Below are 25,040 nucleotides of genomic sequence, written 5' to 3' on the forward strand. Positions count from 1 at the left end.
CATCCTGTTGGTGCCAGATTGGATGTGAGGAGAGACTCTGCCTGCTAGAATGCAAGTTATCCTTCAAAGAACAAAAGTCAAAGTCCTGGAATTTTCTAGGTCTTGGCCCCGTGCAACAAATACCTTATATGAATGAATATGATTTCTTCTGTTTCATTTGCTTTCCCTGCAAATTTTATCCACAGTCGACCTCATGGGACAGGTAATCTACAGTTTCACAGATGAAAACACTGTAGGTGTTTAATAAATATTTGACTAGCTGGGGACTATATTTTCTTCCCTTTAATTTTCTTTTTCTGATTATAGAACTAATGCATGCCTGTTGTCAAGCTTTTGAAAAATACAGAAGGATGTGATCACTCATCATCCTATCACATGAAACATCACTGTCAATGTTTTGATATATTTCTTTCCAGTTCTTTTATGCATAACAGATTTGGGATCATACTGTACCCGGAGCTTTGTGTAATGTTTCTTTCCTGTGTTGTGAACATGGAATGTCAAGTATTCTGAACTGAGTCAAGAAATTTACAGATTTTTTTTTGATATGGACCATTTTTTAAAAGTCTTTATTGAATCTGTTACAATATTGCTTCTGTTTTATGTTTTGGTGTTTTGGCCCTGAGGCATGTGGGATCTTAGCTCCCCAACCAGGGATCGAACCTGCACCCCCTGCATTGGAAGGTGAAGTCTTAACTACTGGACCACCAGGGAAGTCCCGAGTCAAGAATTTTAAACCGAGCTCCCTGTGCATCTCAGCCATGGCCCTGGAACCAGCACATGAAATGTCCCAAGCTAAAGCCTGGGACCTGGGCTGGGGAGGATTGGCCTCTGGATCAGAGCATGGAACAGAGATCAAGAGTCTAGGACCAAACCAGAAATGGAAACCCGAAAAGACATGAGGCCAGAGTAAGAATTTGGGATGGAGGGACAGCAGCCAAGCATGGAGAGGTACCTGGGGAGCAGCTGCCGGTATTGTATTTCCCCAGCTGTGTCTTATTCCACCAGTGGGGGAGGAATGGACAGCTGGAAAGGATGCTGAGCAGGCCTGTGGGTTAAGTCAAGGTGGCAAGCAGGCCTTGATCTGGACCAAATCTGGGGATGGGTGCCCCAGGCACTTTTTTTTTTTTTTTTTTTTTTTTTTTTTGTGGTACGCGGGCCTCTCACTGCTGTGGCCTCTCCCGTTGCAGAGCACAGGCTCCGGACGCGCAGGCTCAGCAGCCATGGCTCACGGGCCCAGCCGCTCCACGGCATGTGGGATCTTCCCAGACCGGGGCACAAACCCGTGTCCCCTGCATCGGCAGGCGGACTCTCAACCACTGCACCACTAGGGAAGCTCTCAGGCACTTTTATGTTAGGATAACTTTCAGTGTCTTGGACATTGCACATAGCTGTGTGATAAACTAGCTATGATAACGACCTGCTTGCATACGGGCAAGCGAAGTGTACTCTGGAGCACAAAGACCAGGCAGCCCTGTGAGTTTTTTAGTTCTTGATCTCCAGCCCCAGATCCGTTCCCACACATCCAGCACCATCCAGTGAACAGATCCATTTGCTTAAATTTTAATGTTCCATTTCTTAAGTCAGAAACTCTGAGTCAAGTCTCAATGAATGAAGTTGGATTGTGAATAAGATAAAAATGTGAGTCAAGGGCCTCCCTGGTGGCGCAAGTGGTTGAGAGTCCGCCTGCCGATGCAGGGGATACGGGTTCGTGCCCCGGTCTGGGAGGATCCCACATGCCGCGGAGCGGCTGGGCCCGTGAGCCATGGCCGCTGAGCCTGTGCGTCCGGAGCCTGTGCTCCGCAACGGGGGAGGCCACAACAGTGAGAGGCCCGCATACCGCAAAAAAAAAAAAAACAATGTGAGTCAAGAAGCCGACACCACTGGCTCCTCTCCTAGCTAAGGGCAGGGCTCATCTCTCTCTTCAGAGGCAGAAGAGTTTAATGGAAGTATTGGCTGGACCTAGGGTAGATCAGTAGAGCTGCATGATCTCCCGTGATGCTTGTCATTTCCTTTGCTATTGTGGGCTGTCTGCAAGCTCACGGCGGAACCCAGCTAGCACAGCGCTGGAGGTCAAGGAGGAGAAAAGATGAAGGGTTGCCGTGGGGACTCAGGAGAACCTGAGATGCAGATGCTCCGCCACCCGGGAGCATTTGTTGCATTAAAGACACATTCTTGGGCACAGGTGGCCTCATGGTGTGTGGTGCGAGTGACTGGCGGAACAAAGTGACTTTGAGGACCCTGTTCCCCTGCGATTGCAATGGACCTGAAGCAATGAGCATGAAAGCCCTCCCCGCCCATCCTGAGCCTGGCCCCCTCAGCCCCTCCCTCCCCTCCTCTCTACCATTAACATATACCAAGTCTTGAGGCTGATTTCAAAAATAATTTCACAAGCCCTGCTCAACTACATCACAGCAGTAACAGCCAACACACAGGACTTCGATGAGTGAAGGGAAAGAAGACAATAAGAATTTCACAAGTTATTATTATTTTCTACATAAGAGAGAGGTTCTGAACTGGCTACCAAGAAAGCTGTGAGCCTCACACCCAGAGGACTGAGTATCCTGGAAGGATGGAGACTCTGAGTCGTAGCCCTCAGACCAGCCTCTTTGGAAAGGAGGCTGCATTTATAGCCAATTACATTCCACCCTCACTGATACCAATTTCTCACAAAGAGCCAGAGGCTCAAAACTTTTGGGATGAGCACCAACCGATAAATAGCTGTCTTTGCAGAATCCCATTTGATTTTATTTTACCCTTGGCACTGTAGGCTAGAATGCCAGGAAGGAGCGAGCACTGAGAGCAGATTTAATTAGCAAGGTGAGCCTAGGGCCTGGTGGGATCACTTCTCAGAACACAGAGAACAGCCATGGTCACAGTTTTCCTCTAAGGTAGGAAGAAACCAAAGCGTAGGGAAAATGAAAGGCTGTGGCAGCAATGTCGGGGCAGAAGTTGAAGTCCAATTACAGAATCATCCCCCTTGGTGGTAGCCAGTCTCCAAGGTGGTCCCCAATGACCCCTGCCTCCCGGTAATCACTGGGAGGTGGTCCTCTCCCCACTGAATGGGGGTGACCTGTGTAACCAATAGGATATTGCAGAAATGATGGAGTTTGACTTCCAGTGCTAGGTCATAAGAGACATGACAGCTTCTGCCTCGTACTCTCTTGACTCATTTGTTTTTCTGGAAGCCAGCTGTCATGTCACGAGGACACTCAAGCAGCACCACGGAGAGGTCCGCGTGGCAAGGACCTGAGGCCTCCTGCCAACGGCCAGCATCACCTTGCCAGCCACATGAGCAAGCACCTGAGAGCACATTCTCCAGCCCGAGTCAAGTCTTCAGATGATCACAGTCCCCACCAGCATTTTGACGGCAACCTCATCAGAGACCCTGAACCAGAACCACCCAGGTAAGCTGCTATTGAATTCCTGACCCACAGAAAGTGAGATAGTAAATACTTACTGTTTTATGTCACTAGCTTTTGGTGTAATATATTATGCAGCAATAGATCACTAATATGGCCTTCCAAGTGTACCATCATGTCTGTTTCCACAGGAAACTGATTTTGTCCCTCACAGGAAGCCTTGTCAGTGTCTCAAATGGATGGTCTTCTCCTTTCTAGAATATCAGTAACTCCTGATATCAAAATCTCCTGCCTGGAATTTCAGAGGCAGAAAGCTGCCTTTCTTCTGCTCCTCTTCTAGACCATCTTCAACCACAGCAGCAAAATAAACACTCATGTGTACACAGATGCACATGCACACATACACCTGTGCACACATAGAGCTTTCTTTTAAACCTGAAAAATCACTCAAGTGCTGGGGATATGAGCTTTTTTTCCAGGAAGGACCAGATGCTCTGGATGTTCTGAGTACAGTTTTCTCACACTGTCACTGAATGGGCAGACGGGGTGGGGGGCAGGCAGCAGAGGAGGCTGACTATCAAGAATGGGTTGATGGTCTTTCTCCTTTGCTAGTCGTCAAAGTCTGAGCTGGGTGAGCAACAGCAGGAGAGGAAGTCACAGACACCAGTCCACACGGTCCCACATTCATTTAGATATTTCAGAATTGAATTTTCCCCTTTTATTCTCTTTTTCCCATCCCATTTATCACCCTGGGTGAGGGGGAGGGTCTTTGGTAAGGCAAAACCACAGAGACTTCATGAGCATAGTAGCATGTCCCAATTATGCATGAGACAATCAATATATTATAAAAGAAATATTTCCTCATGTAGATGCTCTACTGGGAAGAATCTGGCAGATGTGAGGCCTCCACTTAAGATGTAATTAAGTACCTGCAGCTCCTTTCCCTTCAGGATCGGGGCCAGGAAGAATGCTTAGAGCCTGGAAGGGCTTGCAGCATCCTTCTAGGCTAGAGTGGGTCCTGAAGGCAGAGGCAAAGGGTAGAAAGCATTCAGAGGGGGCAATACAGGAGCGCAGGGAAGAAGAGAAACCGAGAAGAGAAGCAACTCCCAGATGTCCAAACAGAGTACATCTGTATGGGCTGCAAGATGCCAGGTGGGAAATAATGTTTCTCTGTCTTGTTAACTATATGCTCACTTTTTTTTTTTTTTTTTTTTTTTGCTGCACCGTGTGGCATGCGGGATTTTAGTTCCCTGACCAGGTATCGAACCCCTGCCCCCTGTATTGGAAGCACGCAGTCTTAACCACTGGATCCCCAGGGAAGTCCCACTATGTGCTCACTTTTGATTTTGGCCAGGAGAGTCTACCCGTCTATCTTTCCACATCAAAAGGTTACCTGAGCGCTGAAATATTCTGATAATGTGGCCAGTACGGTCAGGGAGGTCCTTCTCTAGGGAGAGTCAGGGCTGATCTCAACCACAGGGAGATGATGATGTTCTCCTGATGGGTATCAGCAGTGTGGAGGTCAGACACCATGTCTCACTCTCCCCTGCCCTGGATATCCTCCAGGACCAGGTCCTGTCTCTCTGGTCATCTTCAGGTATATGACTTCCCTTGTTGAGCTCATCCTTGACTCTAATTTCACCCACTAGCTCTGATGAATTCCAAATCTGGGTTCCCAGCCCTGGCCTCTCGCCCATGATCCATCCTTGATTTCAGCTGTGCATAGGCTTTCCTTGGTGACTGACCCTCAACGTGTCCAATTTAGAATTCAACTCCACAAAGACGTCTTTTCTCCATGATCATATTCCTGGCAGTAGTAGCCAGTTGGGAAACTTGGAGTCCGTCATCTCAACCCTTCTTTCCTCAGGCTCTAAATCCACTCTGCCAGTGGGTCCTGAGCTCTTTCCCTTTCAACCGTATCTTCCTCATGGTCAATGACTTTCCTGTGCTCATTGCCTCCACCTTTTTTCAAACTCTCATTGTGACAGGCTGGGGATGCTCTCTTTTCTTTCTTTTCTCACTTAATCCCCCACTTATTTCAAGGTTTGAAGCAAGTACCCCCACTTCCTGAAGCCTTATCTGACCTCTCAAGACGACATGTGTCTCCTTTCTTGAACTTCTATTCATTTTATTTAAAAAAAAGTTATTGAGGGTCTGCTGAGTACATGGGCTAACTGCTGAGGGCACCACAACAATGAAGTCCCTGGCTGCAAGATTACAGTCTAGTAACCATCAAGCCAAATAATTACTCTTTGTTTTCTCTCTTAGTTGTGTTTCCCCAACCAAGTTCTTAAATAGCCAGGGCTGTGTCTTAAGCATCTTTTGTAAAACCCATAGTGACTGTTAGACTACAGGGCCAGTAACAAGTTCTTACTAAGTACTTGTTGGTTATATGCAAGATGGGTAGCAGAATAAGACTAGAGATACATGTCAACTGCAATCCTTATCTAGAGATACAGAGAATTATCTTTGGTTAAGGAAAAAAACACATCCAGAAATTAAAGAAACCACACCATGTTTGAATGGTATTTTACATGTTTAAACAATAATTCAATTTAACTTGACAAATTAACTCAATTTTTTTTTCTTTTTTCTTTTTTTTGGCTATGCTGTGCAGCATGCGTGATCCCACTTCCCTGACCAGGGATTGAACCCGTGCCCCCTGCAGTGGAAGCACAGAGTCCCAACCACTGGACCACCAGGGGAGTCCCTAATTTTTTAAAATAATTATTGATGAGTCATTCCCCAAATTCCATAGTCACAAAATAAGAGTCACATTTTAAGACTAAACAACTAATATAGAGAAATGATTTACAGCACAATTAATAATTTGAAGGTATTATTTGGAATTTCCTAAGAGATTTTACAAGATAGAAATAGAAGCAAATTGAGAAGCATCAAATGCAAATTTTTAGATAAAACCATTCTGTCCTATTAAGAGTATTGCTAGAGTCCAAACACACAAGGCAACCATGCCATCCTCCCAGCAAGGATCTGCTGGGACCAGGGACAGAGTAGGCTCAGGTAATACCAATATGTCCTTTCTAAGTGTCCCCAGGAAAAAGTCTTTTGTGAATCAGAAGTGGAGGAATCTCATTTCTCCAAAATGTAAAACTATTTTTGATATAAGGGAAAATAGGGAGATATTTCACTCTTCCAAGCCTTAAATGAGTATAGTTTTAATTCTTTGTTCAGAGGGCCTAGTATGGATCTCAACTTAGATGTCCAGTTCAAGGAATGTATGTCACTCAAGCCCAGAAGGGAGCTTCATGTGCTGAACAGAAGCTGAAGAATTCACAGTCAAATGTTAGTCCCAGACGCGTTTACTGTCAAACTTAATTTTTCAAAAAATTCTTACTCACCTGCCAGAATATGCTGTCTATTGTGTTTCCAAGAAAACCATCACGACCTTCTGAAGACACCAGTTTGGGGCCAAGAATTGTCATGAATTCATCAAAATCCACCTGACCGTCCCCTGGAAAGAGAAGATATAAATACGAGTTGAAAAGTAGCTGAAATTGACCTACTGTACCCAATGAAATAAACATCTCCATGCTTTTCTCCATGGCATGACCTCAATCAATGAAGAGCTGAAACCATTTCTGAAAATTGGGCTTCATTCTTAAAATACCAAAAGAAATACAAGAAATTGGCAACCGTTAGCACCTCTAATACCACATATTCCTAATCATTTGTCAGTATTTGTGTCTAAATGCCCAACCAACACTTCCCACTTAAATGGCCACAACTTCACACCTGCTGTACCTGGACCCCAAATTGCCCAGCTGTACAGGAGAGAAATCACATCTTCATCCCTATCTCTTCCTTCATCCTTGTCAATCACACATAAATTTAGTCATCAAGTCTTACTGATTTCACTTCTTAAAAATCTGTGGCTGCTCTACCTTTTTTGTTAATACAATTGCTAGTCCATTTCCAAAATGACTGTGGTGGGAAAATGCTTCCAAGAATGAATGTTCCTAGTTATAATTACAATGTTACTAGTAGAATGGCTTTTGCCCTCATACTCTCACCTCCACACTCTCTTCCAGACAGTTGAGTTTACTTCCCCAAAGCATATGTGACCGCGCTTTTTTCCCCAAAGCATATCTGACCATGCTTTATAAACTTCAAAGGCATCTTTGACCAAAAATAAGGAAACCACCTCAGTATGGTATTCAAGTCCCACTATTCCTTTTGACACACTTTGCTTCTCACCTCTGCACAAAATGCCATGCTCTTTCAGAGTTCCATACCTCTGTACATTCTGTTCCCTCTATCCAGGATGCCCTTCCCCATTTGTCTCCCTGGTGATCTCTAACTTGTTCTATACAATGGAGCTTAAATATCCTGTGCTCTTTTTGTATTTCTCCTGACCCTTCCTCATCTCACTAGACAGAGTTGGGCACTTTCTTCTGTCCCTTCTACTAATTTAGTGTGCATCTATTTAGAACAGATCACCCTCTATCTCAGCCACTAATTTGCACACCTATCTCCCACCTGGATTGTGAGCTCTGCAAGGCCAGGGACCCAGTCTGAAACTTCTTTATATCTGACACCATGGTAGGCGCTCAATATGCACTTAGAGAATGAATGACATCTCTTGCTTGTTTGTTTTTCCTTTGCTCAGTTCAGCATGCATTGGATCTTTCATACTAGAGCTGACACTGACCAAAGGTGAACTTGAGCCAAATTAGACAAAATTAGACCTTTAGAGTATTGTCTGAGCCTCAATTACTCATCAGTGTGGCATTCTGCACCCTTGGGATGGCTCAGGAGGGTGTCTCCACCAAGAGCTCACCACATCTTGGCCCCAGGCAGGGAGGACAGTCCAGGTGTCTGCATACATGTTTGCCAAAGTGCAGACACATAAATCCACTCCTGGAGTGCAATCGCCTTCCAAGAGCCTTCATTGGAAACCTATTTCCAAAAGTCAAGCAGACGTCATCATCAAGGTGTCAATAATTCAGAACAGACAGTCCAGGAACAGATCCCAGTGTAGATAAAACTTCCCAGAGGACAGGGGAAGCATGACACATCAGTAGGATGGACTACTGAGAGGAAGTTGATGTATCTCTCACCTGTCAGCAAGATGAAAGGATCCAAAATTTCACCTTGGCTGGTCATCATAAGATGGCTAATTCAAGAGACAATGAGTTAGCATCTTGCCTTTCAAATCAGCAAATACTTATAAAAAGAATACTGCTCAGTGCTGGCAGAGATGCAGATAAGAGATGGACTCTCTGACGCATCTCTGGGGATATTCACCCAGATATTGACTAGCAGTATTCAAGGTGCTGTAACATTCTGGTTCTTTTGGACCTAACAACTTCACTTTTAAAGAAAAAGACAAAGCAAGGAAATGAACTTAAATGCAGACCAAGATGTTTGCCCAAAGATAAGTCATCCAGTATTTGTGAAAGTGGAAAGTTGGAAGCTGGAGGAAGATGAGAATGGCCCAGTCTTGCTGGCATTCACACTGAGCGAGAACCATGAGGCTCGGACCACCACACTTGTTATATACATGCACTAACCCCCAGCTCACCCCAAGCCACTCCCACTAGTCAAAGCTGGTTCTGGATGGCCAAAAAATCTCAGGCCAGAGGGTGCATTCTCAAGAGAGAGAGCATCACCTTCCGTGAGATGGAAAGTGATGCTTAGGGGACCAAAAATAACTTAGATATTATGGTTTGTGGCCCTTCTAACGTCACAGTGTATAAACAGATATACATACAGTATATCTGTGAAATTATAATAAAATGCCATGGGCTTAGGGCAACTAGGGAAACAATTTTCTTTTCTTTCTTTTTTTTTTTTTGTGGTACGCAGGCCTCTCACTGTTGTGGCCTCTCCCGTTGCGGAGCACAGGCTCCGGACACGCAGGCTTAGCGGCCATGGCTCACGGGCCCAGCTGCTCCGCGGCATGTGGGATCTTTCTGAACTGGGGCACAAACCTGCATCCCCTGCATCGGCAGGCAGACTCTCAACCACTGCGCCACCAGGGAAGCCCCCCCCAATTTTAAAAATATCATTGAGCCAAGGGAGATTCCTGCAGGCCCATAGTTGGAGAAATAATCAGGGTGGGGCCCCCTCACCTATCTCTCTCTCTCTTGGCATCTTCTCAGCTCTGGCTCCTGAGTATGTGTGTACATTGCACATTTTCTGCAGACCTTCAGTACACAAAGACTCCTCCTTTCACATACACAGCTCGACCTCAGTACAATCAGCAGTACAAGGTTCTATTCAGATTTAGACTGAGGAAAAGCTGCCTTCAGCAGATCCTAGTTTGAAGGACAACTAGGACTGGGAACACCCCACAAGCTATCAATGCTGTTCCCAGAAGTCTGGCCCCCATGTCCCCACCCTCTCCCTGCATCCATTCCAGGAGACCTGAGATGAATACAATCTCAGAGAGCAGTTTCTCCCCAAGTCCCTTGAACAGAAACCAGCCCCAGGCCGAGGCAAGGTCTGGGAAGTCTGATGATGATCTTGACATCTAACATACTGAGCAGTCACCATGCCGTGGCATCATTTAAAGAAATCGCCACACCCTAGTTCATTTAAGGCTGCCAGCGGCCCATTTTACAGATGAGAAAACTGAAGCACAGAGAGGTTCAGTCACTTGCAGAAGCTCACACAGGGGAGCAGAGCTGGGATTCCAAACCCAGCAGTCTGCCTGTGCTTTCGCTGTCTCTCAGGAGGCCGGGCGATGTGTGGTCTGTCAGAACACTGTTCCCTCTGATCCCAGCGTTCCCTGGCTGGGGAGTGCAAAGGCTGCCTGGCACACAGAGGCAAACTGAAATCTAAGCTGCTCTTTTGGGTCTCGGGTCAGCTGCTGGAGGTCTTTCTTAAGCATTTAAAAGAATGACGATAAGTAATAGGAAATACTGATTTAACATTTGCGATATGCCAGACACTGAACTCAAGGCCTTACATATATTATTGTTTGATTCTATCCCAACACTATGAATAGGTTCCGCCCTTCCACATGTTGCCCTTGAGAAAATTTTGGCAAGAAGAGGTTAAAAGGAACTAGGTCAAGGCTGGGCAGCTAGTAGGCATCAGCAAAGGGATCAGCTTGGAACCCCTGATGCTAACCCCACATAGCAAAGCCTCCCTCTGTGCCAGAGGCCCCAGCATCATTCCTAGCCCAGGTTCATATCTCTCTTCCAAGTTTGAGAGTTTAATATGCTTTCCTATGTGGGCCTTTGGGAAGAAATTTAGTAGGAATTTGGGAGGATGGCCTTTAGGGGCATTAATGCAAATGACCACTGCCTGAAAGCTATTTGTTCCCCAAACTGCCATTCTGCCTGCAGTGCGGGTCTCAGTAATTCTCCTTGGATGGTCAATACTCTGAGGACCCAGGTCTCTCACATACAACCCTCCAGGCATCCTCTTCCACCAAAAGAATTGGTCTGACGAATGAGGCCTGTGCAGGCCTAGCAGCATGACATGAGGCTGGCTTCTGGATTCACAGTCCCCTAAAAACAAAATGGGTATCTTCCCAGACTCCCCAACCTTTCACAGAATGCAGTGGATTCTGAATGCAAAAACTTTATTTGGTTAAATTGTTTTACGAATCTTGAACAGGCAAGTAAGTGCCGAGTGAAAGAATGAAATTCACGCCTACAGGGCCTCAGTCCCCCTCCACAAGCCTCCAAATATCATGATCCGCTTAGCAAGACACGTGGGAAGCTAACCTGCCCGGGACTGTGTCTGATTGCTTCCCACTGCTATGTAAGTCAGAGTAATGAACTTGAACGAGGGCAGGAAGCCGAGGGAGGGCTAGGACTGCACAACATTCATTAAGACCAACCAGCTGAAACTTTCACCAAGAGGTAAAATAACAGTAAAAATCACTGCAAAATAAAAGGAAGGAAAGGCATATACAGAAAAAATGATGGGCTCAGAAGGGTAATGAGGAGACAGATTAGGAGGAAGAAGAAATGTCTGCCTGAGACTCCGTTCAAATCAACTGACTCAATTCCAAAAGCATGCCTACAAAGGAGCGGGCGATGTACGGTGGGGGCAAGAAAGAGACGAATAGACACAGGCTTACTTCCAGGAGGTTGCGGTCCGAAACCTGGGACAGAATCAAGTGGGAGCTGGGACTTACCTAGAAGCACCGAGCTAGGGCTGCACCAAGCTGGGAGCAAAGGCTCCAATTAGGAAATTCTCAGTGGCTCGGCAGTGAGTCCTCAAAGGAGGGAAGGTTCTAACGAGCTGAAAGGGGAGATGAGGTGAGCACCCTGAACAACGTGAGGCCCCCAGGAAGGATGGAGGGTGGCTGGAGCAGCAACCACCCTTCCTTCACGCTGGATCGAGTGTTCCTATGGGAAGAGAACAGGACGAGATAAGCACTGCTGGTCCTCGATGCAGAGTCAGTGGAAAGGGTCCAAGTGGGGGGTAAGAGCATCACCCACCACCAACACCATCCAGTGAAATTCTTTTGCCGAATGCTTCAACCTCTCATAAAGTGTTAGGGACTGAACTATGCCTAGATTCATCGGCTGAAGCCCTAACTCCCCCCCACCACCACCAAGTGTGACTGTATTTGGAGACAAAGACTTGAAGGAGGTAATTAAGGTTAAATGAGGTCATAAGGGTGGGGCCCTAATCCAATAGGACTGGTGTCCTTATAAGGAGCGGAAGAGACACCAGGAGTGCAAGCACAGAGGAAAGACCATGTGAGGACACAGCGAGAGGGTGGCCATCCGCAAGCCAAAGAGTGAGCTCCCACCAGAAACCAACCCTGTCAGGACCTTAATCTTGGATTTCCAGCCCCTGGAACTGAGAGGAATACATTTCTGTTGTTTAAGCCACCCAGTCTATGCCGTTTTATTACGGCAGCCCGAGCTAACTAACACATCAAGGTAGGGAAGAACAATGGGCTCTTGGGATACTTGGCGCTTTTTTCACTGTTCCTGTGAGTTAGAGCCTAAAATTGAGACTTATGGGACTTCCTTGGTGGTCCAGCAGTTAAGATTTCACGTTCCCAATGCAGGGGGCATGGGTTGGATCTCTGGTTGGGGAACTAAGATACCACATGCCACGTGGCGCATCCAAAAAAAACATAATAAAAATTTTTAATAAAAGAAAGTAAAATAGAGACTTAAGAGTGCCATTTTGATATCCTGTTACAGTCTATGTAAGAGGAAGGAGAAAGGCACTGGAAAGGAAGAGTTTGAGAGGAGAACCAAGCCCTAGATAACAGGGGAGACCAAGATTCAGTAAGGGACTGGCAGTTAGCCTCCAGTAGTGTTGAATGCCACAGGGGACCCAGTAGGATGAAGGCTGAGAAAGGGACATTGTAAGGATGATGACTGGACCTGGTGGGGGGGGGGCAAAACCAAGCCCTTGTCCCAACAACAGCACCTGAATTTTTACAGAAAAGGGGCTGAGGAGCAGCGCTTTGGTTGGAAGGGGTCTACAGCTCTTCGGGTGGGATACATATTAGAGGGATCACACCCTGGATCACTGGGCTATGTGTTGGAGGCATCTCAAGACCCACCCCCAAGTTCAACAGCTCACTAAGAGATTCCCAGGACTCAGCATATAGTCCTACTCACAGCTATGATTTATTACCATGAAAGATTAGAAAGCACAATTATCAAAGAGAAAAGGTGACTGGGGTGAAGTCTGGAGGAAACCAGGCACAAGTTTCCAGAATTCTCTCCCAGTGGAGTCAAGAGGACATGCTTAATTCCGCCAGCAATGAGCAGTGGCAACATAGCGAAATCCCATCCAGCAGGAGAGCTCATTAGAGTCCCGTTGTCCAAGGTATTTATTGGGGGCTGGTCAGGTAGGCAATCTGTCCCTGGCATGGACTAAAAGTCAAGACTCCCAGAAGGAAAGCAGGTGCTTAAACCTAAACCATATTGTACGTACAGTTTAGGTACAGTGAGCCACTTGTTTCTTTTAGGAATGACGGGGATGCTCCCCAAACCCAATCTCCCAGACACCAGCAGAGGGCTAACCTTGCAAGCAGGACTTTCAAAGGATAGCCGGTTGTGTTAACTCTTTTTTTTTTTTTTGAAAGATATTTGCCATGTATTTCTTCTTTAGATCTTTTTTTATTAATTTATTTATTTTTATGTTTATTTTTGGCTGTGTTGGGTCTTCGTTTCTGTGCGAGGGCTTTCTCTAGTTGCGGCAAGCGGGGTCCACTCTTCATCGTGGTGCGCAGGCCTCTCAGTATCGTGGCCTCTCGTTGCGGAGCACAGGCTCCAGACACACAGGCTCAGTCGTTGTGGCTCACGGGCCTAGTTGCTCTGCAGCATGTGGGATCTTCCCAGACCAGGGCTCGAACCCATGTCCCCTGCATTAGCAGGCAGATTCTCAACCACTGCACTACCAGGGAAGCCCATTAACTCTTTTCTGAACACACCTCTACCTTCATTCTAAGGTCTTGGGTCATCAAGCCAAGACCACAGAAATCTGGGGAAATCAACATTTACACCTAGAACAGGAAGAGATGCACGGCTTCTCATGGTTCAGAGTCCCTAATAACTGACCTCGCAGTGGCTGGTGACACAAGGGACAGCCTTCCTAGATCCGAGAGGCTTGACTCTGTGCAGCAACCCGGCTTGGCCATTCTTCTGAAAGGACTAGCACAGTCTCTCCAGCCTCTGCTTCTGCTCACAGAATTTTACATACATCAAGTCCTCCTAGTTCCTGAACCACCCCATCCTCAACCTGTTGGTCAAAGCATCACCAAGGCCCAGACAACCCCAAGCAGTGCACCTGCCTTCAGCATCCCAGGAAGCCTGTTTCCCAAGAGAGCTGAACATTAAGCAGAGTTTTTACATCTATTATATAACCCAGAGTAACAGAAAAGATGTTTTTACTTCCACTTTACCCGTGAATGGGAAATAGCAATTGACCACAGTAGAACGAGAAAGTCGAGCAGTAGTGGTGGTGAAGGGGGGTTGGTGGAGGCTGGTGGCACCTCCTAGCACTGCCACTACCCACTCTCACTTCTCCTCCAAAGAGGAGCAGGAGCTAATCAATAGAGCTGGCTCTCAGGAGGTGTGCAAAGATTGTGCTCACAGCTGGGGCTCACACCCTGGTAGTGTTTCTCATCAATGCTATAGGTTCATCCAAGCCTGGTCTGCTCTGAGTAAGCCCAGCCATCCTACCTCCTCTCTTATTTTCTACATGGGGATACAGGCCATGAATAAGGTTGAATATAAAGGAGCACTTTATTTCTTATTCCTACTGCTCTTATGCACACGTCTCCCTCAGGGATCCATGTGGAAGAGAAACTGTCAAGACAAGACAGACCATGCATCTTACTAGCACCAAATCCGCCTTCTACTCCAATAGCTGCAAGGTCATTTCTAAACTTCAGAGAATAGTTTTGACTTAAAAGTTTCTGATCTGAAATACATTAGGGAATAAGTTATGAGAAAATGGATACTGTGACTACAGAATAATCTTGACTTCAGGATTAAGAAGAACAGATACTGAGCACCTTTTCATGGACCTGTTGGCCACCTGGATGTCTTCTTTGGAAAAAAAATCTATTTTGTTCTGTCCATATTTAAATCAGATTGTTCGGGTCTTTTTGGTTAATGAGTTGGATGATGTTGTTTAAGGGTACAGACTTCCAACTAGTGGAGAAATAAGTCCTGGAGATCTAACACACACTAAGTGATTGTAGCCAACAAAACTGTATTATAAACATTAAACTTGCTAAGAGAATAGATCTTAATTGTTCCCAATATTAGAAGAAAATAATTCTGTGACATGATAGAGGTGTTAGCTAATGCTACTCTGATAATCATACTGCAGTATAAATGTATCAAGTAAAAAAAGAATGAAAATTTCTAATGTGTCTTCACTCAACTTTCTGTTAAAGAGTCCATGAAACTAGAAAAAGACCAAAAAGTCACAGAAGTTCTAACAGCTGAGGCCACCCATCCATCACTTGAAAAAAACCTGGGGAAATGTTTACCAACCACAGCCTCGGTGAAGCAGATGGAGAAATAAAACTGGTGGTCTGTGCAGGCTGCACTCTTGGCAAAGGAGCTGCAGCACCTGCCAAAAAGTGGTAGGAAGAGGCATGAGCCTCATACCCAGTCCTCCCCAAGCTCAGAGACCCAGACTCTGCAAACCTAGAAACCCAGGCAACCAGGTCCCAAGCGTGTGTGCCTGGGCTGCTAGGAAGTCTGGCACCTTGTCCTCGTCTCTTGTCATCCCTTTTCTCTCCTTCCCTGGTACCTCCCTTTCAACCTCCATTTGTAGCTACAACCCCAGCATATCACAAGAGTGGAAGTTCCAGCACTGGCCAGCATCATGCTGTAGGCTCCAGTCTCCATGCCCTAAGCAGGGCAGAGACAGTAGGAACCCAGAGTGTAATAAGTGTTGGGAATTATCATTTTTTAATATGATGCTTCTTGATCATGATTCTTTCACCATAATTCTCAGATTTACAGAAGTGGCAAGTGGAAGCAGAATAACAAACTCTGTCCAGTATTCTTTTACTGAATACTTACTAGCCACTAGAAACTGCACAAGGTACTGCACACTTCTACCCCATAATTGGATATTCTGAAACCCAAGTGGGAAAAGAACGTGGTCAGTGACACCCACACATGCTGATGGTTGGCCAATGCTGAGACCCGGGTCTCCACGTTAAGAATTGAAAACTAAGGGAAAAAATTGGGATTAGTCCAGAAGAGAAGAGAAACATTATCCTGAACACCCAAAGAAAAATTTATTCCCAAAAGTCACTCACTATTAGAAAGAGAAGAAAGCTTAAGGAACACCTGTTTGTATTCTCACTATGACAGATGAAAACAGCCCTATGCAAACAAGAGGTTGTACAGACATATGAGGTTGAGGTGAAAGGCAAGAGGCCAAGACATGAATGGAACGAAGAGGGACCTGGCTTCAGTGAGGAGAAAATGTGAGGACACCAACAATGCTCTAGCAAAGTCAAGGTCTACTTGGGATCCACTGGCAGAAAACTACACCTTCTAACTCAAGCCAACAAATAGGTACCCAAACCCATTATGTGAGAGCCATTGTGCTAGGTGTGGGGATGCTGAATGAATGTGGAGGACATCAGCACTGTTATCTAGGAAATTAGAGTTCAGCTGGGAAGAGAGAAAAACAAGGCATCACGGGTGTGTGTCGACTATAAAAGGGGAAGTGTTACAAAGGCCAAAAGCAGAGAAATTCGATATGGTCTAGGACAGTAGTCTCCAAGGTGGGAGCAAGGCAAGGGATGTTCAAGAGCACTCACCGTGGTGCCAGAAAAAGTATCACAAGCTCCATACTTATCTTTTTACTTTTTGGTATGTGTTATGAGGTCCAAAATATATTAGTAGAGTAGTGCCTGCACGTAATATGATAAATAAAGAAGGAGGGGAGGGTGCATGAGCTGAGAAGGGCAGAAAAGAGGGGTCACTGTGTACTGGGAAAGCCAAAATCTGCACATTATGAACTTGCTACTTATACACTTCTACTTGGTATACTCCTTTGTTACTTAAAAGTAGTGTATTAGTATATTAACTTTATGTAGGCAAACATAAGTGCTCTTTGGAAAATATAATGTCATAGTATGTGGGGGGAGGGGAGCAATTGCAGTAGCAGTAATAAAAGTAGACACTGGGGGGCTTCCCTGGTGGTGCAGTGGTTGAGAGTCCGCCTGCTCATGCAGGGGACACGGGTCCGTGCCCCGGTCTGGGAAGATCCCACATGCCGCAGAGCAGCTGGGCCCGTGAGCCATGGCTGCTGAGCCTGCATGTCTGGAGCCTATGCTCCACAACGGGAGAGGCCACAACAGTGAGAGGCCTGCATACCACAAAAATAAATAAATAAATAAATAAAAAATAAAAGTAGCCATTTCAGCAGCAGCAGAGACAATTATAGGAATAACCTATAGCCCTAAGTTATTCTAAATAAAGACAGAGGGAAATAAGAGAGAAATGAAATGATGAAAGAGAAGATGATAGAGATGAAAGACAGAAATTGGAGACTTGAATTTCACAAGGGGGAAAAACATGAGAATACTCAAATGTACAATAACAAGATTTTCCTGAGCAGAGAGAGAAAAGATTTTGATATACTATCATTCAGTAGCAGATCAGGTGGACAAAAATTAATAACGGTTGCCATTTATTAGGGCAAGCTGCAGGCCAAACACCCTGCTGAGATATTTTTTACCTAAGGGGCCACATTTACTTCTCACAACAACAGTGAAAGATAGAGATTGACGTCCCCATTTTACTAAGGCATAGAGGAGGTTCCCTTATTAGGTCACCTGTATAAGATTATGCCATTAATTGTAACAAAATCCAGATTTGAACCCTGGTTGATCTTGACTCTGCATTTGCGCTTTCCTTTTGGCTATGTTGTCTTTAAAGATGATAATTTAAGTAATACAATTGCAATTACTATATCATCAGCCACATACTGAATGCTGTGGCAAACAAAGGCTACACCTATCAAAACATCTGTGAAACATTTATAAATGTAGGATTACATGCAAAATAACAGAGAGAACATCAACTAATTCTCCAGAGCTGAAATGAGCAGGCTACATTCTCCTACTCAAACCCAAAGAAAGTAGGACTTCATAGTAAACACTTAAGCAGAAATCCTTAAACCTCTCTGGAACTGAAAAACACTCTCTTAACCAATGAAGAATACAGTAAGTCCCCTACATACGAACCTTCAAGTTTCAAACTTTCAAAGATGCAAACGTGCATTCACATGTCCAATCACATAAGTTAGTTCGCATGTCTAGCATGCATTGTCACGTGCATGCATCCTCTACAAGTGGTTGTGCTTTTGTGTACTTCACTGTACAGTACTGTATAGAGTACTGTAGTACAGTATCTTTATTTGAAGCTAGCTCTGCAAGAGGACGACTTCACTGAACTCCTTGCTATGCAACACAAGGAGCTTACTAATGAAGACCTGATGGAATTGGAGGCCCAGAGAAAGGACGAAGAGAGAGACAAGAGGAAGAAGAAATAACTGAAGAACTGAAAAGATTCATGATGCAGGAAATGGCAGTGCAATTTTCTTTATCTGAGGAGGCACTGTTAGTTTTTGAGGCACAGGACCCAAACATAGAACGGTACACAAAGGTGGCAGCAGCCGTTCAGAATGCAATCCAGTGCTACCATGTCATCTATGATGAGAAAAAAAGAGCTACTACCCAGACATCACTGGATCGTTTTTCAAGATGGTAGATAGAATTGAATCCAGCAAGGAACCAGAACCTGTACCATCAACGTTAGGCGTGAGTGAAATTGAAGCTTGCCCTCCATCTCCTATTGCTGACGATCCTTAAGGCTCTACCATCTCCCACCTCCTCTCTCTCCTCCAGTCAGTAACTCTTCTTGCTTGTTCACTTGATACCAGCCCCTGTATGCCAGCTGTTGTACTGTACTACTGTACTTTTCAAGGTACTCTACTGTAAGATTAGAAATGTTTTCTTTATTTTTTGTGTTTGTTTATTTTTTACACATTATTTGTATGAAAATTATTATAAACCAATTACAGTATAGTACTATATAGCTGATTGTGTTAGTTGGGTACCTAGGCTAACTTTGTTGGACTTATGAACAAACTGGACTTATGGACACGCTCTTGGGATGGAATTCGTTCATATATAGGGAACTTACTGTACAATTTTGAGGTAATTTTTAAAGAAAATGGCAATAAGAACATTACATATCTCAACTATGTAGGTATTAATCAAAGCTGTCCTCAGAGGTAAATTCAAAGCATTAAAAGTAATTTCATCATTTTAAAAGATGGCAGTGGGGGGGGAAGGAAAGAAAACATTCAAAGAAACATTTAGAAAAGAAGTTAGACATAAAGATAATAGGGGTAAGGATATAATAAAATTGGGGTAGGGGAAGAATTAATTAATTGGGGAAAAAACAAATAGATATGGTAATTATTGTACTAAAAAGAAAAGAGCCAATTCTTCAAAAAAAAAAACCTACAAAATATATAAATTACTGGCATATCAAATTTAGAAAGAATCAAAATTACAATAGAGAAAAGATATGTAGCAATGAATACAGAAGAAATAAAAATCATGCAACATTTTTTTGTATAACTTAAAGCTAATATTTTAAAAATTGTTTTGAAACTAGTGCTTTTATTGACAAAGAATAATTTACCAGGTAGAAAAGCAATGGAATGAGATTTAATAAGTAGAAAAGTAATTTTTAATAAAACCTGAAAAGCTTCTCAAATAGGAAAAATCACATCTGAGTTTTTTCGTATTTTTGAAAAAAAGATACTCCTCATGTCATATAAACTATTCCAGGATGAAGAGAAAGAGGAAGTGTCATTAAAACTCTGATAGCAAAATACACAAAAGGAAAACAACTGGCAAACGTCACTAATGGATACAAGCAAAAATCCTAAAGCCTAAGCTGGAAAATCTCATTTAAAATACACTAGGGGACTTCCCTGGAGGTCCAGTGGTTAAGACTTCACCTTCCAATGCAGAGGGTGTGGGTTCGACCCCTGGTCGGGGAGCTAAGATCCCACATGCCTTGTGGCCAAAACACCAAAACATAAAGAAAACAAACAAACCCAGAAGCAATATTGTAACAGATTCAATAAAGACTTTAAAAATGGTCCACATCAAAAAAAAAAAAATCTAAAAAAAAAATACACTAAAAGCATAGTGTACCATAGCCAAGTACAGGTTATTCCAGGAGTTGAATACAACTTAATATTAGGAAAAAATCAATTAATACATTAAATCAACTCAATAGATAGAATTAAAAAGTGGTGATCTCTATGGATATTGCAAAGAAGCTGAGTTAAATATAATATCCCTTCAGGAGTTTTTAGTACTGGGAAAAGAACAATACTTCCTTAAAATTAAGAGTGATTGATCTTAAGACAAGAACAGATATCCTCATACAGGGAGCAATCCCCATTCAGATAAGCGAGACCCTGGGTGCTTGCTATCATTTTCATTCAATATTGTTCTCAACGTGCTGGCCAATATTATGATGCGAAATGAAAGTGAGAAATACGACCTCAGAAATGAAGACAAGCTTATCACCATTCAGGGGGCAGTGTGATTGTCTGTCTCGGAAGAACAACAGTAATTCTGCAGAATTTAGTAACAGTGGCTAGGCACCAGACACACATTTAAAAATCAATAGTTTTCTTGTGTGACAGCAATAACCATTTAGAAACTTAACAGAAAATAAGAGCCCAGGGACTTCTGAGCCTGCAGGCAGCAGCAGGATCCCAACCGGCTCTCCCTCCCAGCTTCCTGGCAAGTCCCCTCTGCTGTGGGCACAGGCCCAGGCAGGCAGGGCTCCCAGAGAAGATGGAGCGAAGGTAGAGGGATGGTACAAAGAAGGTAGAGAGGGTCTGCACTGCCCAGGGGCTAGGAGAAAGGGGGCCTGCCTCACCTGGGAGGCTCCTGAAGAAAGGACCTCACCTGTGTACATGAGCAGGATGGAAGGCAGGGTGGTTCCTGACCCACTGACTCCAGGCACTTGGAGAAAAATCTGCTCTGTGGGCTGGGGTCTCCCTGCTTCTGTGTAGGGAAGCTCCCTGCAGCCTCAGAGGACAGGCATTTGTTCTCTGCTCAGCCACAAGATGTGAGCTGGGGCCTCCTTCTCCCTGTAGCTTTTTTTTTTTTGTAATTTAATTTTTATTTTATATTGGGGTAGAGTTGATTCACAGTGCTGTGTTACTTTCAGATGTACGGCAAAGAGATTCCTTTTTATGTATACATATACCCATTCTTTTCCAGATTCTTTTCCCATCTAGGTTATTACAGAATATTGAGTAGATTTCCCTGTGTTATACCGTAGGTCCTTGTTGATTATCTATTTTATATATAGTAGTGTGTATAGTTTAATCCCAAACTCCTAATTTATCCCTTCCCCCCGCACCACATTTCCCATTTGGTAACCATAAGTTTGTTTTCGAAGGCTGTGAGTCTGTTTCAGTTTTGTAGTAAGTTCATTTGTATCATTTTTGTTAGATTCCACATATAAGTGATATTATAGGATATTTGTCTTTCTCAGTCTGACTTATAATACTCAGCATGATTATCTCTAGGTCCATCCATGTTGCTGCAAATGGCATTATTTCCTTCTTTTATATGGCTGAGTAATATTCCATATATATGTACCACATCTTCTTTATCCATTCCTAGCTTTGCCACTGCCTGGGAGGTCCTGACTTGGCTGCCAAAGGAAGACAGAAAAGCATAGGCAGGCAAAGAAAAGGCAGCTCATTTCAGGGAGTACGGTGACAAAGAGCAGGTGACCAAACTGAGCCTTTAGAGCACTAGGCTCCCACTGAATTACAGCTGGAGGAAGAAGAATTTGACCAGAACTTAAAGGAAAAAGAAAACAGAGAGGAAAGAAATACAAGCTCTCAGTGGAATTAGAGCACAGCAAAGAGTCTCGGGAACTAAAACGCTTGATTTCTAATGACACAAATTCAAAGATGCACTGAAAAAGCGGGTGTTAAGTGTGGAGGGCTGAGGCAGCAGCCTGGCAGGAGAGAAAGGCTCATGGACGTGGAGCCTATATCCCTGAGACTTCAGGTAGGAAGGACAGGGATTCCAGATAAAGAATAAAAGAACAGATGGGGGAGAAAAGCTCTTCATGATAGCTAGCTAACATCCATTGAGTTTCTATATGCCAGGCACTGCATTAAAGCATCATGAATTAACTTGTTCACAGCACACCTATAAAGTAGGTCTTTTTATTATTATCTCAGGTCCTAAATCAGCAGGCAGAAACCAGGGGAGGTTGTGCCTGATTCACACTGGTCAGACCTGGCTGGGTGGAGTCTGAATGTGGGGAGCCTGACTCCAGGGACCAGGATTTTAGCCACAAAGCCAGCAATGATTAGTCAGTACGTAGTGATTAAGCAATGAGAAAATGATCCTCATCTAAAAAGGAAAATCTCTAATTTATAACCACAAGGAAAAGACAAAAAAAACAGGCTTAAATTGAAAATGGTATTTAGGACCCATATGAAGATGCAATTTTATTTATATATGTATAATATATATATATGTATACATACACACACACACACACACACACACACATATATATATATATATATATATATATATATATATAACTACACAATTTTAGTGAAATATTTTAAAAACCTCTAAGGAAAATGGCAAATAATACCATGCTTCTTGATGGAAAGATTATTGTAAAGATGTTAATTCTTCCCAAATCAATTTATATGTTTAATGCAATTCCAATAAAAATCCTTATGGATTTTTTTTGAAGATTTCCCAATGACTCTTAAGGTCGTTTGGAAAATGAGCAGGCAAGAAAAGCTTTAAAAATGATTAAGAACAGTAATGCTATAACAAATAATAAAATATATTACAAAACTACAATAATGAAAAAAGTACTGAATGGACAGGAAATAAATAAAACAGGACTATTCAGACGTAAGATACAGGAAATATAGGTAATAAACAGAAACAACTGAATAGAAAATAGGTTTACTTGACAAATGGTGTTGGGAATATAAGTTAAGAATTTGGAAATAAAAATCAATTTTGCTCCTCACTTCCTATTTTAGTCTAAAAGAAATGTAGAGGAAATATACAGGTAAAATGGGGGGAAACTTTTCTAAGCTTCAAATCAATGCAAGAAAAGCAGAAAAGTAAACTTCACATACTTGATAACATACTCCTCATGTTAAAAACATCAGCGACGAAATTAAATATTTAGCAATAAACTAGGAAAATTGTACGCAATGAATTTGACAAAAGCGTAATACTGCTCAAATACAAAGGAATTCATTAAAAGACATAAATGCTAAAGGATGCCAATAGATAATTCACAAAGGAAAAACACGATTGTTGAACATGTGGGAATGTTCAACTTCAATAGTATGAAAATAAATGCAAATTAAAGCAATAATAAGATGGCATTTCCCACATCCCCAGTACGCGAAGATTTTATTTCTAAGTGAGAAGACAGTGTGCAGTCTGCCGAGACTCCTCATCCCCATTGATGGGAACAGGCCTTGGCACTGCCTTTCTGGATATTAACTTGGCAATGCCATTTAGAAAAAATGTTCCTCTTTTATGTTCTTTTCCTTTGATTCCATAATTTCTTTTCTGGAGTCTGTCCTAAGGAATTAATCAGAAATTTGGATAAATATCTCTGCACCATGTTGCTGACCATTATTTATACTAATGAAAAATGGAAAAGAATAAAGAATACAAATAGGAAATTAAAAATCAACACCTTACCCAGACATAACATATGAGTCTTTTCTTCTAAGCAAGTAAATAAAATAATTGAAATAATATTTTCCTGTCCTTTCTATGTGACATCCTATTGTGAACATTTCACATGTTATTAAAGATCTTTAAAATGTAATTGGTCATATAACACCTTACAGGGACCCATAGTTTTCTCAATCAATCCCCTATTTTCAGAAAGTCTGAATGTTTCTATAAGAGCATGTAATATGGCTGTAATAAAAGAGTAAGCTATTTCTCTTGTTTAAGCCTTTTAAGGGTCCATATAAAATAGTCCTTTTTTTAAATTTAATTTTCACTTTGTATCAGGGTATAGTTGATTTACAATGTTGTATTAGTTTCAGGTGTACAGCAAAGTGGTTCAGTTATACATATACATATATCCATTTTTTTTCAGATTCTTTTCCCATATAGGGTTATAACAGAATACTGAGTAGAGTTCCCTATGCTCTACAGTAGGTCCTTGTTGATTATCTATTTTATATATAGTAGTGTGTATATGTTAATCCCAAACTCCTAATTTAAGAACTATTTTATGTATCTGCCATATAAAATAGTTCTTAAGGGTTAACAGTTCTGCTGGACCAAGCATGCAGCTGAATCTTGAGGACTTCCTCTGTGGAACATGTACCACAGCTTTTCAAGCTGTACAGAAGTAAGATGTCCCTTGGTACCAACCCATCTTATATAGAATGTTATACAACCACCACCCAGATCATTTCATGCAAAATTAGAATTGTATAGAAAATTACTCTTCTGGGGCCCCATTGCTATGTGACATATAAAAAAAAAATCACAGCACATTAAATATCTCTATATGGTGCACATCTCACCCCAACAAGTCCTTGGATGACAATAAGTTTGACTGTTCTACTTCCAGAAATTATTAGCTTGATTATAATATATAAAGTTTATATATTATAAACTTTATATTAAAAGATTGTAAATATAAAGTAGGAGTAAATACTGTGGGGTGGCTGCTGGAGCTGATGAAGGCTGAAACCACCTGGACTCTTTAGAGCATGCCCACGGGTATTTCCATACCATGTGTCCACACACTGGGCAGATGGCCAAGGGTCCAGGGCTTTGGAAGATGGTGACTTCTGAACTGAAATAGTTGAGGAAATAACTTTACCTAACTCCCTATGAAAATTATGCCTTTGCCCCATATGGATCACCAGCATTGGTCACCCGGAGAGATGATGCAATACTAAGGGACAGTAATGTGTGAAAGAATCTATGACATTCTGCATTAAATAAACAGGAGTTAAAAATAAACAACTTCTAGAACCGTCTGGCTTTAAAACATGGCCATCAACAGGGGGAAGTATAATCATTTTGACATGTTTCCATTTTATTGAAGATTCAAGGTTTTAAATTTGGACTTAAACCTAGATGTTATGCTTCCTCCTTCCTGG

At 43.0% G+C, this 25,040-nt stretch overlaps 1 protein-coding gene across 1 annotated transcript in view; it reads right to left on the minus strand.

Annotated features, from left to right (window-relative positions):
* Window positions 1–25,040, minus strand: part of CALN1 (calneuron 1) — a 445,907-nt gene that overhangs the window by 159,730 nt on the left and 261,137 nt on the right. The window contains exon 4 of the mRNA XM_060079033.1: window positions 6,725–6,837. Coding sequence (XP_059935016.1) covers window positions 6,725–6,837 — 113 coding nt within the window. The remainder of the gene's footprint in view (window positions 1–6,724; window positions 6,838–25,040) is intronic.

Source organism: Mesoplodon densirostris, chromosome 16, assembly GCF_025265405.1.
Source record: "Mesoplodon densirostris isolate mMesDen1 chromosome 16, mMesDen1 primary haplotype, whole genome shotgun sequence".
NCBI classification, from domain to species: Eukaryota; Metazoa; Chordata; class Mammalia; order Artiodactyla; family Ziphiidae; genus Mesoplodon; species Mesoplodon densirostris.